The sequence below is a fragment of the Scyliorhinus torazame genome, chromosome 18 (assembly GCF_047496885.1).
Source record: "Scyliorhinus torazame isolate Kashiwa2021f chromosome 18, sScyTor2.1, whole genome shotgun sequence".
Lineage (NCBI taxonomy): Eukaryota > Metazoa > Chordata > Chondrichthyes > Carcharhiniformes > Scyliorhinidae > Scyliorhinus > Scyliorhinus torazame.
In genome coordinates, this window is record NC_092724.1 from 72,666,183 (window position 1) to 72,681,250 (window position 15,068).

General features: G+C 49.3%; 1 protein-coding gene across 4 annotated transcripts in view; it reads right to left on the minus strand.

Moving 5' to 3' along the window:
- The window catches only part of LOC140395297 (very low-density lipoprotein receptor-like), a 129,307-nt gene that overhangs the window by 49,745 nt on the left and 64,494 nt on the right, over window positions 1–15,068 (minus strand). For all 4 annotated transcript variants that reach the window (XM_072482893.1, XM_072482891.1, XM_072482890.1 and 1 more), the window contains exon 6: window positions 8,480–8,698. In XM_072482893.1, coding sequence (XP_072338994.1) covers window positions 8,480–8,698 — 219 coding nt within the window. The remainder of the gene's footprint in view (window positions 1–8,479; window positions 8,699–15,068) is intronic.

A 15,068-nucleotide genomic window follows, 5' to 3' on the forward strand; every position in this document is an offset into this window, starting at 1 on the left:
AGGCGAGGGGTCAGGAGGGTCAGCTGAGGGAGCTGCCGTTCAGGTTAGTAGGGGACAGTTTCAGGTATTTAGGGGTACAAGTGGCGCGTTACTGGGGCAGGTTGCACAAGTTGAACTTGTCCTGGTTGGTTGAACAGATGAGGGGTGAGTTTCGGAGATGGGATGCGTTCCCGCTGTCGTTAGCTGGGAGAGTGCAGACGGTCAAAAAGACGGTCCTGCCGAGATTTCGGTTTATATTTCAGTGTCTCCCAATTTTCATCCCGCGGTCCTTTTTCCAAGAGGGTTAATAAAATCATCCTGGGCTTTGTATGGGCGGGTAAGTCCCCGCGAGCGAAGAAGGTGATGCTCGAGCGGAATCGGGGGGAGGGGGGGGGCTTGCGCTGCCGAATTTTAGTAATTATTACTGGGCAGCTAACATAGCCATGATAAGGCAGTGGGTGGTGGGGGGCGTGGTCGGTTTGGGAGCATATGGAGGAAGCCTCGTGTAGGGGCACCAGTCTGGGGCGTTGATAATGGCAGCTCTGCCATTCCCGCCGGCGAGGTACTCCACCAGCCCCGTAGTGGTGGCGGCCCTGCGAATTTGGGGTCAGTGGAGGAGGTACGCTGGCGCAGTGGGAGCATCGGTCTGGTCCCCAATGTGAGACAATCACCGGTTTGCCCCGGGGAGCTTGGATGGGGGGATTCCCGAGTATGGCGAAGGGCGGGAATTGAGAGGATGAGGGACTTATTTTTAGAGGGGAGCTTCCCTATTTAGAGGGGAGCTTCCCTAGCTTGAAGGCGCTGGAGGAGAAGTTTGGGTTTGCAAGGGGGAACAAATTTAGATATTTACAGGTGCGGGACTTTATGCGCAGGTATGTTCCATCCTTCCCACTCCTGCCATTAAGGGGGATCCAGGATAGGGTAGTGTCTAGGGGATGGGCGGGAGAGGGGAGCGTCTCGGACATCTACAAAGAGCTCATGGGGGCGGAGGAGATTCAGACCGAGGAGCTAAAGCGTAGGTGGGAGGAGAAGCTGGGTGGTGAGATGGAGAATGGCTTTTGGGCGGATGCCTTGAGCATAATCAACGCGACCGCGACTTGCGCCAGGCTCAGCTTGATCCAATTCAAGGTGGTCCACCGGGCCCACGTGACAGTGGCCCGGATGAGTAGACTCTTTGCGGGTCGAGGACAGGTGTGTAAAATGTGCGGGAGGACCAGCAAACCATGTCCACATGTTCTGGGCATGTCCAAAACTTAGGGATATTGGCCGGGGTTTGCGGACGTCATGTCCAGAGTATTGAAAGCACAGGTGGCAAGAGTCTAGGGGTGGCGATTTTTGGGGTGTCGGAGGACCTGGGAGTCCAGGGGGAGGGAGAAAGAGGCAGATATTCTGGCCTTTGCTTACCTGGTAGCCCGGAGACGGATACTGCTAGCTTGGAGGGACTCAAAGCTGGAGACCTGGCTAACTGACATGGCGAGCTTTCTTGGACTACAGAAGTTTAAGTTCGCCTTAAGAGGGTCACTGCTAGGGTTCGCTGTACATTGCTTTTTATACTGTTGCTGTTTGTAATGCCAAAAATACCTCATTAAAATTGTTTATTAAAAAAAACAATGCAAGACCTACGCACACAGAAAGAACATCCACTTGCGCAATAAAAATAAACCTGGGTCAACACAGCACGGTGGCACAGTGGTTAGCACCAGGGACCCATGTTCAATTTTGACCTTGGGGAACTGTGTGGAGTTTGCACATTCTCTCCATGTTTACGTGGGTTTTCTCCGGGTACTCTACTTTCCTCCCACAGTCCAAAGATGTGTAGGTTAGGTGGATTAGCAATGAGAAAATTGTCCCTTAGTGTTCAAAGATGTGCAGGTCAGGTTAAGTGATTGAGTAATTCTTCCATCACTCCCGCGCCCCATCCAACTCTCAGGCTGACAATGGTATCAATATTTACTTTAAAAACAACAAGGAAGAGTCTACACAAATGAATGATAGAGATGGAAAGAACAGCAAAGGGATAGAAAGTAGTATTCCCTTTTAGCAGCTCTTACAAGAAAAAAAACTTGATGGAGAAAATAAATCAGCTTTTAATTAGCATATTAAGAGAAGGAGAGGGACCAAGAGTAGCCAAGAGTAAGGTGAGCTTAAGGACAGACACAGGTAAACTCGTAATTAAACATAAGAAAATGGAAGACTTTGTAAATATTACTTTATATTAATCTTCAATAGAGGAGAGGATAAAAGTTTCAGGGAAACAAAAAATGAATCCAGAGAAAGAACATACTGGATTTAAAGCAAGTAAATCAATGGGCGCAATTCTCCGGAAAAACGTCTAAGTGTGGTAGCGAGCGGGAATTGCTGCGAGCTTCCCAGCACTCGGCCTTGCGAGGCTGGCAACATAATTCAACATTAATTGGTCCATTTAACGAGGCAGCTAGACACCGTGGAGGCCAGGAGGAATGTCCTGTTCCCCTGAGGGTCCCGGAGAGCCAGTATGAAATCCATTTTGAAGGCCCTTCCCCCAGCCCACACACAGGATTCTCCGTGACGTTTCTGGAGTTCAGGATGGAGGCTGCCTGCAACCCTGGACCACTACAGCAGTGGATCTTCTAGATTTGGTGTCCTTGAGTAGGCCCATCTTCCAGCCTCAGAATGTTCTTGGAGATCCATCTTCGTTCTCACTGGGTCCTCCTTCTTTCTTCAATAGGGTGTGTCAGTGATGTTGGCTGCATTTTCAATATGGCACCCAGACATTATGGCAGGCTACGCACCATGAGGCTTGCCCACCATAAACTATGGCGCAAAACACCCTGATGCATAATTAAGGAGGCCGGTGCCAGAGGCTTTTGGAAAAATATGAGCTGATCAGAGGAAACGTCAGGACCAACGATGAACATACTTACATTTTTTGAGGAGTAGCTAATGTGATTGGTAAAGGATTCCCTGTGGATGTTGATTACATGAACGTCCAGGACGTCCCCGTGTCTGCGTAGGTCTCACCCCCATAACCCAAAGGTGTGCAGAGTAGGTGAATTTTAAAAATAAATAAATTTAGAGTACCCAAATCACTTTTTCCAATTTAAGGCAATTTAGCGTGGCCAATTCAACAACCCTGCACATATTCAGGTTGTGGGGACAAAACTCACATAAACATCAGAGTAGGTGAATTGACCAGGCTAAATTGCCCCTTAATTGAAAAATAAATTAAAAAAAGGCTGTGGGTGGAATTTTCCCAAAATTTGTCAGAGTGCCAGTTTCAGACTGAAAACCGTGTGCATTTCCACAGATGCACAGTCGAGCTTTCATTCCAGTTTTCTGGCACTCAGAGTCTTGGGAAGTGGTTTGCGTGGAATCTCTGACGGGGCAGGACCAGCCAGAGAGATCAGGGTGCCATTTTTAAAGATCTCCCCGAACTGCGCTGAGAATAAGAATAAACTTGCCTGTGCACTCCCAGCGTGGTCATCACGACTGGTTGTTTCTGAAAACCAGTAGTCATGTGCACCAGTGGCCAGTGTGATGTTACGCGCTGAGTGGGACAATATGTTGATGGCAAATGTACAGTGTTTTCTTTTAAATTAAGGGGCAATTTAGCTTGGCCAATCTGCCTATCCTACACATTTGTGTTGTGGGGGTGAGGCCCATGCAGACACGGGGAGAATGTGCAAACTCCACATGGACAATGACAGTGTCCAGGGCTGGGATCAAATCTGGGTCCTCGGCACTGTGAGGCAGCCGTTCTAACCACTAAGCCACCGTGTCACCCCTGCGAAGTTCCAGTGTTAAGCCCCCTAATCATACTAAACCCTCACTTCCACCCTATCCCCGTAACCCAATAACCCCTCCTAACCTTTTTGGTCACTAAGGGCAATTTATCATGGCCAATCTACCTAACCTGCATGTCTTTGGACTGTGGGAGGAAATCGGAGCACCCGGAGAAAACCCACGTAGACACGGGGAGAACGTGCAGACTCGGTGACCCAGCCGGGAATCGAACCTGGGATCCTGGCGCTGTGAAGCCACAGTGCTATCCACTTGCTACCGTGCTGCCCAATTGGCTTCTTGAAAGCCATACTGACGAGTTAGAAGATTATATTATTAGACAGAGCTCAGTGCAAGACTTGATCTTCCATTATCAGCTATAAATCTCCAAGATAAGTATGATTTTATAATTATCAATGGTTCAGTTTTGATCGGAAACAGATAAGGTGGATGGGAGAAGAGGAACTGTACAGTCAGCAATTCCACTAGTCCCTAACATCCTGTTGTCCGCTGAGTGTGAAGCGTTTATACATTTAATAATTTTAATTTAGACTACCCAATTATTTTTGTTCCAATTAAGGGGCAATTTAACGTGGCTGCACGGAGGGAGAATTCAGAATGTCCAATTCACCAAACAAGCATGTCTTTCGGGACTGTGGGAGAAAACTGGAGCACCAAGAGGAAACCCACGCAGACATGGGGAGAACGTGCAGACTCCGCACAGACAGTGACCAAAGCCGGGAATCGAACTGGGGGAGGGGGATGCAGACGTTCGGCATCTGGGTTCACACAAGACCTCTGGCTGCCTTGAGGACCACATGGCAGCAAGAGCAATCCATGTGTTCATGGGTCCACAGTTAAAGTTACCCATGGAGAAAGGTCGTCTCTTTGTTTAGTGACAGGGAACTTGACTCAGGCTTTGATAGATATGGCAGCAAAATGAGTGTTACAGCCTCAGGGCTCATCAGTTGAGAATAACATGAACAATAATCCTGGTAGTGCAGGTAACTGAATACATGAACAAAGTGCACAGAACAAGAAATATATGGGGGCGGCACGGCGGGGCAGTGGTTAGCACTGCTGCCTCATAGCACCAGGGACCCAGGTTTAATTCAGCCTTGGGTGACTGTTGTGTGGAGTCTGCACCTTCCTACCCCCACCCCACCCCCCTTTTGGGTGCTCTGGTTTCCTCCCGCAGTCCAAAGATGTGCAGGTTACTTTGATTGGTCATGATCAATTGCCCGTGTGTCCAAAGGTTTGGCGGGGTTACGATATTACGGCAGGGGAGCGGGCCTAGGTGGGGTGCTCTTTTGGAGGGTTGGCGCAGACTCAATGGGCCGGATGGCGTCCTTCTGCATTGTAGGGATGTCTATGTTAATGTTTTTTAAAATTACATTTGGAAATGAGAAAAGACCATTCAGCCAATTGAACAACAAAGAACAAAGAAATGTACAACACAGGAACAGACCCTTCGGCCCTCCAAGCCCGTGCCGACCATGCTGCCCGACTAAACTACAATCTTCTACACTTCCTGGGTCCGTATCCCTCTATTCCCATCCTATTCATGTATTTGTCAAGATGCCCCTTAAATGTCACTATCGTCCCTGCTTCCACAACCTCCTCCGGTAGCGAGTTCCAGGCACCCACTACCCTCGGCGTAAAAAACTTGCCTCGTACATCTACTCTTAACCTTGCCCTTCTCACCTTAAACCTATGCCCCCTAGTAATTGAGCCCTCTACCCCGGGGAAAAGCCTCTGACTATCCACTCTGTCTATGCCCCTCATAATTTTGTAGACCTCTATCAGGTCGCCCCTCAACCTCCTTCGTTCCAGTGAGAACAAACCAAGTTTATTCAACAGCTCCACATAGCTAATGCCCTCCATACCAGGCCACATTCTGGTAAATCTCTTCTGCACCCTCTCTAAAGCCTCCACATCCTTCAGGTAGTGTGGCGACCAGAATTGAACACTATACTCCAAGTGTGGCCTAACTAAGGTTCTATACAGCTGCAACATGACTTGCCAATTCTTATACTCAATGCCCCGGCCAATGAAGGCAAGCATGCCATATGCCTTCTTGACTACCTTCTCCACCTGTGTTGCCCCTTTCAGTGACCTGTGGACCTGTACTCCTAGATCTCTTTGACTTTCAATACTCTTGAGGGTTCTACCATTCACTGTATATTCCCTACCTGCATTAGACCTTCCAAAATGCATTACCTCACATTTGTCCGGATTAAACTCCATCTGCCATCTCTCCACCCAAGTCTCCAAACAATCTAAATCCTGCTGTATCCTCTGACAGTCCTCATCGCTATCCGCAATTCCACCAACCTTTGTGTCGTCTGCAAACTTACTAATCAGACCAGTTACATTTTCCTCCAAATCATTTATATATATTACAAACAGCAAAGGTCCCAGCACTGATCCCTGTGGAACACCACTGGTCACAGCCCTCCAATTAGAAAAGCATCCTTCCATTGCTACTCTCTGCCTTCTATGACCTAGCCAGTTTTGTATCCACCTTGGGGTAGTTCTGGCATTGAAATAGATTGTGCATGAGAAGTTTCGGTGTGGCATGTAATGGAGCGATTGCACGTGTGGGAGCTCCCGCTGGAGACCGCGTTTTTGACTTTTTTCACCTAACTGGCAATGGAACTCGTACCCAAAACATTTTAACTCGATGGTTTCAGTGCCCCACAGAAAGGAAATGTGCAATCATTGCTGAACTAGACAACAAAAGAAGAGGGAAACAGCTTTGAAAGTGGAGGCTTCGAGTGCAATGAAGGAAAGAAAAATGGCAGAGGCGATTACAGTGCCAGGGGCCACACCCCTAACCGTTGGAATTTTCATAGAATTTACAGTGCAGAAGGAGGCTATTCAGCCCCTCGAGTCTGCACCGGCTCTTGGAATGAGCACCCTACTTAAGCCCACACCTCCACCATATCCCCGTAACCTAGCAACCCCATCTAACCTAAGGGCAATTTAGCATGGCCAATCCACCTAACCTGCACATCTTTGGACTGTGGGAGGAAACCGGAGCACCCGGAGGAAACTCACGCAGACACGGGGAGAACGTGCAGACTCCGCACAAACAGTGACCCAAGCGGGAATCAAACCTGGGACCCTGGTGCTGTGATGCTACAGTGCTAACCATTATGCCAACTTACTGCCCCCACTTTGGCTGTGGAATTGCAGAAACTGTGTTGTTGGTCTCAGGAGACCACTGAGAAGACGAGTGAGGCGGCGATTTCCTCGATCCGAGGGACCCTGGCTAAGGTGGACGTGGCGGTGAAGCCACAGGGTGGGAGCTGCAGGAGGTAGCGGTTGCTCTGTTGAGGCCGAGCAACCTGATCGCATCTCTGGAGGTGGAAATGGCAACGGTGTTGGCCGACAATAAGAGCTTGAAGGCTAAGGTCGGCGGCCTCGAAAACCACTCAAGAAGGTAAATCTGAGGGTTGTCGGGTTGCCGGAAGGGCTGGAGGGCCCGAACCCAACAAGGTTTATGGCAGTTGCTCTGGAGGATGGTTGGGAGGGGGAAATGACAACCCCTGAGCTGGATCGAGCCCACAGGTCGTTGAGGCAGAAGCCTCGTGCTGGTGAGCCACCTCATGTGATTATCGTGCAGTTCAACAGCCATCAGGATAAAGAAAGAATCTTACGGTGGGCAAAGGAACATCGGAGTAGCAAATGGGAAGGCTACGAGGTGAGAATATACCAGGACGCTGGAGCGGAGCTGGCCACGAGGCGTGCAGCTTTTAACAAGGCCAAGGCAGCACTGTATCGTAATAAAGTTTGTTTGGTGTGGGGTGACCTACGAGAATAAAGATCACTACTTCGAGACTCTAGAGGAAGCGGAGGCATTCATCCAAAGAAATGGGGTGGGGTTGAAATAATTCTATTTTGTACGGATTGAGGGATGTCTGATTGTGGGTGAGTGGGGGTTGTTCGGGTTTTCTATCTTATTTTATCAATGGTTAACGGGATGTAGATGAGGCTGTTTGTAACTTTACGTGTTTAGAATCATAGAATTTACAGTGTAGATGGAGGCCATTTGGCCCATCTAGTCTGCACCGGCCCCCGGAAAGAGCACCCCATCTGAGCCCACACCTCCACCATATACCTGTAACCCAGCAACCCCACCCAATCGTTTTGGATACTAAGGGACAATTTAGCATGGCCAATCCACCAAACCTGCACATCTTTGGACTGTAGGAGGAAACCGGAGCACCCGGAGGAAACCCACGCAGACACAGGGAGAAAGTGCAAACTCCGCACAGACAGTGACCCAAGCCGGGAATCGAACCTGGGATCCTGGAGTTGTGAAGCAACCACTGTGCTATCGTGCCCCCCACTAGTTCCACAGAACGCCAATGCCTGCCACTGAAATAAATCAGGGTCTCTTCCCAGAAGATTTATTTAATCTTTCAATCCAAACAAATCATTTAATTTAGGTTAAGTAGACCCTGTATAAAGAATAAGACTCCCAAAGATTACACCCAAGCTTCAGCAGAGTCAGTTCACCGGTCGGCTGAGTTGAACTATCAAACTGAAATCGGAGTTTCTTTGTGAGCTAATACAACTTTTAGTAACTGTGCAAAGCTGGTGGGACTTTGAATTAAACATTTACTTGGAATAACTAACTGCTTGGTTCCTACTCAATCTGAACTTTGAGCAACCAAGTAGAAAATGGATTGTTATGAGACCGGACGTGCTGCTGGTAGGAAGGCATTAGACATACCTTGATTCTGGGTCGACTGCTATAGCTGCAGGTTCCATTAGATTCTTACTGAACAGTGTCTTTCTTTTCAATCCATCCAGAGTGGCAAGAGATAAAGTCTTGGCTCCAGAATCAGTCCAGTAAATGTGGCTGTAAATCCAGTCCACAGCTATTCCACCAGGACTCTGCACATCTCCCAAAATCTGTCTGATGTCTCTTCTGTTTTGATCGACTGACATCCTGCAGGTGAAATGATGGTCACTCTCCAATACAGTGTGAATCGCATTCAACAAAAATGAACACAAACAAAGCTACAATATATTTTCTAGAGCGTTTGCTATTTCACAGGATAATGTTTCTTTTTAAAAAACAGTGCTACAGTTGTTCACTTTCAGGGGGGAAACAGGACATAGGAAGAGAAGGCCATTCAGCCCTTTGAGCCTGTTCTTTTCATGGGGAGTGGGCATCATTGGCAAGGCCAGCATTTGTTGCCTTAATTGCCCTTTAACAGATTGGCCAGCTCAGCCATTTTAGAGGACAGTCAAGAGTCAACCATATTGTAGTGGGTCTGGAGTCACATGTAGGCCAGACCAGGTAAGGATGGCGGATTATAACAATCAATGAGAATCGTCATGGTCATCATTACCGAGGCTAGCTTTTAATTCTGGATTTATTAATTTAATTTAAATTCCACCATTTGTCGTGGTGGGATTTGAACCTGAGCCTCGGGATTACTAGTGCAGTGACAATACCAACGCACCATCTTCCCCAATCAATTGGAGCATGGCTGATTTATATCTTAACTCAATTTTCCCATCTTGGTTCCACGGCCTTCTTTATTTTTCCGATTTTTGACCATTACAGACATCTAACAGCAGTGGGGTGATGGGCGCCAAGAGAAGCAAATTCATTGCCATAATCACAAAAGCAGATTAAAGGCTGCATAAATATGGGCCAGCAGCCATTTGTTACATCCCATTGGTCAAGGAATGGGTATATTCTCAAGAGGCATAGAGGAAAGAAAAAGCAATGTCAGAACAAAAAAATCCTACAAATGCAAACTGCAAGGAATAAATGTCTATGATATATGGGGGTGTAAAATGGAAAAAGCTGGGAGGGCAAATGGGGAGTGGGAGAGAAAGGTTTTAAGGATGATTTTGAAACCAGGGAGGTGCCATTATCAATATAAACTTTGACTGCAATCATATCTGGACTAACTACCTAGATCTGGAATGGATCATTTACAGTAAGACACCATAACATCCAGTTTTAAAATCACACCCCAACTGCATAATTGATCAAAATGATTTTTTGCTATATAGGATGCAATTTAACGGAAACATTTCTGGGTTATTTTGGGCGCAATTGGCGGGATGATTTGTGATGGCCACGTTGGCGAGACCACGGCCCATATTTAACTGCACTCAGTGCCGAAAATGGAGCCCCCACAAGCTTCTCGCCATTACTAGCCCTCTTGCTCTCTGATTTGTCAGACTTGCGCCTCAGCGTCTCGCCGCTAACAAGGGGAAGGTGCTTTTAAACACTCCCTCGCCACTCATTCCCAGTCAACACATGAAGCATGGCAGGGCGCAGATCTGCTGCTCGCTTTGAGGATACCTCCCTGGCCACACTTCTTGACATTTGAGAGGCTGGGCATCCTGTTCTCTCAAGGGGATCGAAGTGCCAGCAATAGTGCCTGGGAGGTAGTGGCAGCGGCTGTCAGTGTAGGCAGCAAGACCAGGATGACCATAGCCAGAAGACAACGACTCCACTGAGCTGCAAGGGTAAGTTACCACCTCTCTTCTGGCATCAGCTCTGCCTGCAACTCCTCAAACTCCCAACTCCCTCCCCCCCCCCACCCCAAACAAATCACGAGCTGACACCTCACACTGTCCATGATATGTGATAGCATTGGTAGAAGTGACCACCACACAGTCCTTGTGGAGACATTGAGGATACCCTCCATCGTGTTGTGTGGCACTACCACCATGCTAAATGGGATAGACTTCGAACAGATCTAGCAACTCAAGACTGGGCATCCATGAGGCGCTGTGGGCCATCAGCAGCAGAATTGTATTCAACCACAATCTCCAATCTCAAGGGCCGGCATATCTCCCACTCTACCATTACCACCAAGCCAGGGGATCAAGCCTGGTTCAATGAAGTGTGCAGGAGAGCATGTCAGGAGCAACATCAGGCATACCGAAAAATGAAATGTCAACCTGGTGAAGCTGCAACGCAGCACTGACTATTTGTGTGCCAAATAGCATAAGCAGCAAGTAATAGACAGAACTAAACAATTCCACAATGACCGCATCAGATCTAAGCTAAGTAGAATAGAAACCCTACATTGCAGCTGGAGGCCATTCAGCCCATCGAGTCTGCACCGACCCTCTGAACGAGCACCCTACCAATGCCCACGTCCCTGCCCAATCCCCATAACCCCATCTAACCAATTTTTTAACAAGGCCAATCCACCTAAGCTGCACATCTTTGGACTGTGGGAGGAAACCGGGGCACCAGGAGAAACCCACAGAGACATGGGGAGAATGCACAAACTGCACACGACAGTCACCCAAGTCCAGAATTGAACTGGGTCCCTGGCGCTGTGAGGCAGCAGTGCTAACCACTGTGCTACCGTGCCGCCCATGTTGGCCTGCCACATCTAGCTGTGAATGGTGGTGGACAATTAAACATCTCACTGGAGGAGGAGGTTCCACAAATATCCCCATCCTCAATGATGGAGGAGCCCAGCACATATGCACAAAAGACTGGGCTGAGGCATTCGTAACAATCTTCAGCCAGAAATGCCAAGTAAATGATCTATCTCGGTCTCCTCCGGAGGACCCCAGCATTAAAGATGTCAGTCTTCGGCAATACGATTCACTCCACATGATATCAAGAAACGGCTGAAGGCACTGGATACTGCAAAGGCTACGGCCCTGACAATATCCCGTCAATAGTACTGAAGACTTCTGCTCCAGAACTTGCCGCACCCCTAGCCAAGATGTTCCAGTATAGTTTTTAACACTGGCATCTACCCAGCAATGTGGAAAACTGCCCAGGTAGGCCCTGCACACAAGAAACAGGACAAATTCAACCCAGCCAATTACCGCCCTATCAGTCTACTCTCCATCATCAGCAAAGTGATGGAAGGAGTCATCAACAATGCTATCAAGCGGCACTTACTCAGCAATAACCTGCTGATGGACGCTCAGTTTGGGTCCTGCCAGGGCCACTCAGCTCCTGACCCCATTACAGCCTTGGTTCAACCATGGACTAAAGAGCTGAATGTCAGAGGTGAGGTGAGAGTGATTGCCCTTGACATCAAGGCATAATTTGACCGAGTATGGCATCAAGGAGCCCTAGCTCAACTGGAGTCAATGGCAATCAAGGGAAAACTCTTCGCTGGTTGGAGTCATACCTGGCACAAAGGAGATGGTTGTGGTGGTTGGAGGTCAATCATCTCAGCTCCAGGACATCACTGCAGGAGTTCCTCAGGGTAGTGTCCTAGGCCCAACCATCTTCAGTTGCTTCATCAATGACATCCCTTCCATCATAAAGTCAGAAGTGAGGATGTTTGCGGATGACTGCACAATGTTCAGCACCATTTGTAACTCCTCAGATAATGATGCAGTCCGTGTCCAAATGCAGCAAGACCTGGACAATATTCAGGCTTGAGCTGACAAGTGGCAAGTTACATTTGCACCACACAAGTGCCAGGCAATAACCATCTCCTACAAGAGAGGATCTAACCACCGCCCCTTGATATTCAATGGCATCTATGATCTATGTTTACCATCTTTGAATCCCCCACAATCAACATATTTGGGGTTACCATTGATTAGAAACTGAACTGGACTAGCCATATTAACACTATGGCTACTAGCGCAGGTCAAAGCCTAGGAACCCTACTGCAAGTAACTCACCTCCTAACTCCCCGCAAAGCCTGTCGACCGTCTGCAAGGCACAAGTTAAGAGTGTAATGGAATACTCCCTACTCGCCTGGATGAGTGCAGCTCCAACAACACTCAAGAAGCTCAACACTATGGGACAAAGCAACCCGCAAGATTGCTCCCCCTTCCACAAACATACAAACCCTCCACCATCAATGAACAGTAGCAGTCACGTGTACAATCTACAAAATGAACTGCAATAACTCACCAAGATTCCTCAGACAGCAAAAACCCACGACCACTACCATCTAGAAGGACAAGAGCAGCAGATACCTGGGAACCCCACCACCTGGAGCTTCCCCTCCAAGTCACTCACCACCCGGACTTAGAAATATATCGCTGTTACTTCACTGTCGCTGGGGCAACATCCTAGAACTCCCTCCCTAACAGCACAGTGGGTGTACCTATACCTCAAGGGCTCCAGGGGTTCAAGAAGGCAACTCACCACGACCTTTTGAAGGGTAAGGGATGGGTAATAAATGCTGGCTTAACCAGCGACGCCCACATCCTGTAAATGAATTTAAAAAACCCTCCCGACATCTTATCTTTGTGCTTGTTCCTCAGCAGCCCCTGGCACCCACCAGCACACCCCTTCATGTCCAATTGCAGTGCCCACACATGCAACCTGCTATAGACCCCCACTGATCCATCAAGCACATGGCTCACAAAGCTCTCTCTTTGTCCCTGCAGGAGAAGATAGCCCATAATAAGTGGGAAAGTGTCAAGATGGGGGGGGGGGGGAAGCGGGGCTAGTACCCGAGATCAGAGTCCTCACCCCTCCATGAGGAACGGGTCCTGGAAATCGCGGGGTTGTTCAAGGAGGGACCAGTCACTGACAGCGAGGTTGACCTGCATCGCAGAGGTGAGGATCCACTGTCCCTTCATCCAGATGACCTGCCTCAACTTGCCCAAGTCAGGCAAAATGATCCTCCCCTCTCACTGACCACATGTCCATTGGCTTTCAAGATCTCTATCTGCTGGGGCCGGTCCATCAGGAGTCATTTCCCCGTCCCCTGCATGCCACCCAAGAGACCACCTTGGAGGAGAGCTCCGAGGAAACCAGCAAAGAAGCATCACAGCTATCACCCCCACATTCCACCAACGCAGAGACACACACCTCAGTGGGTGACATTAGTGGTCAGGATTCTGGGGCACAATTTGGCGAGTACCACACAATTGTCGATGCAGATCAGGTGGGGCAGGAACATCCAAGGGAGTCAGCAGTCGGAAATCTGCTGGATCCCAGGACTCAGCTGAGTCCCAGTCAGATGCCGAGTCTCTGGACAAGGTTATCCCAGAGCTGATGCAGATGCTGGGACACGGCTGTGAGATTCAGGGGGGGATATCAGCAACATTCCAGTGAGTGCATAGCCGATTGAAAGTGTCACTAGGGCTACGGGTGCAGATGATGCGGACAATGTGTGGCACCAAGGCCAACACTGCAAGGGTGGCGACCGGAAGACTGCAGCAAGAGGTCAGCGTCTAGAGTGTTGGGTGTCCAAGGCATGGCTCAGTCTGTTACAACCATGGCTAAGGGCCACAACATCATGTCCCAGTCGCTGAGAGTCATGTCCCAGATGCAGGTGGACATTGCCAGAGCACTGCAGAGCATGGCCCAATACCAGAGGACCATCGCTGAGGGCGTCGACACCATGATGCAGACAACGGTGAGGCACCAAGACTGGCAGAGCCAGGTGACGCGGAGGCCTCTGGAGCTCACTCCACCTGCCCCGCCATCCCATGGGCACCGTCAGGGAGCAGGAAGCGCTAGTGACCAACCCAGAGCATGCCACCAAGGACAAAAGCGATCTCCAGTTCTTCTGAATCCCCCCTCCTTACACCAGCGCATCTCAAGGGCAGCGGGAAGAACAGGGTGGCACGGCTAAGCAAGTGACACGGACAGGGCCCTCCTGCTCCAGGCCCGCCAGAGGATGTTCGCTAAGGGCATCAAAGGCCACAGGCCACGAATAGCAGTAGGCTGCCTCCACCTCTGATGTGCCTCCTGGAGACACACCAAGACGTAGCAGTAGACCATGTAAGATCAAAAAGATTGAGGATCACTGATTGGGCATTATCTGTAGCTGGAGGGGGAAAGGAAATGTTAAATGTTACACCTGAAACATGAGAAGCCACTATCACAATAATCTTCACAGTGGGCCTGCCTGCACCCCCACCCCGTGTTGACCTCCGCTCGCTCCCCCCACCCTCTGGGCACAATGATCCAAGATCAAAACATCCCCAATGCAGACCCTGTTGAGAGGATGGGTGTGAGCGCGCTGTCAGCAGAGAGACAGGAGTCTGACGTTGGCATGAACTGAGGACTATCAGAGCTTAACTCACAGCGAGATATCATCACTCTCCTGCCTTGTACATTAATCGGTGATGGTGCCAACACAGGGCTATACCCTGGGGTGATGTTACAGAGACGTGGGGAGGGTAGAGTAGGGTAGTCCAGTGAGGGTGTGGGGAAGAAGAGGGAGGTGAATTGCGGGAGGGAGGGGGGAGGTTGGAAGGAAGGAAGGGAATGGAGGTGGGGGTGAACTGATGGACGAACCCTCGTCCGATGAGATTCTGCTGAGGATGAGGGCCTTCCCGGACCATCTCGGCAAGCCGGACCCTCACCCCTGTTTTCTATCCTCCGGCTCTTCCTGCAG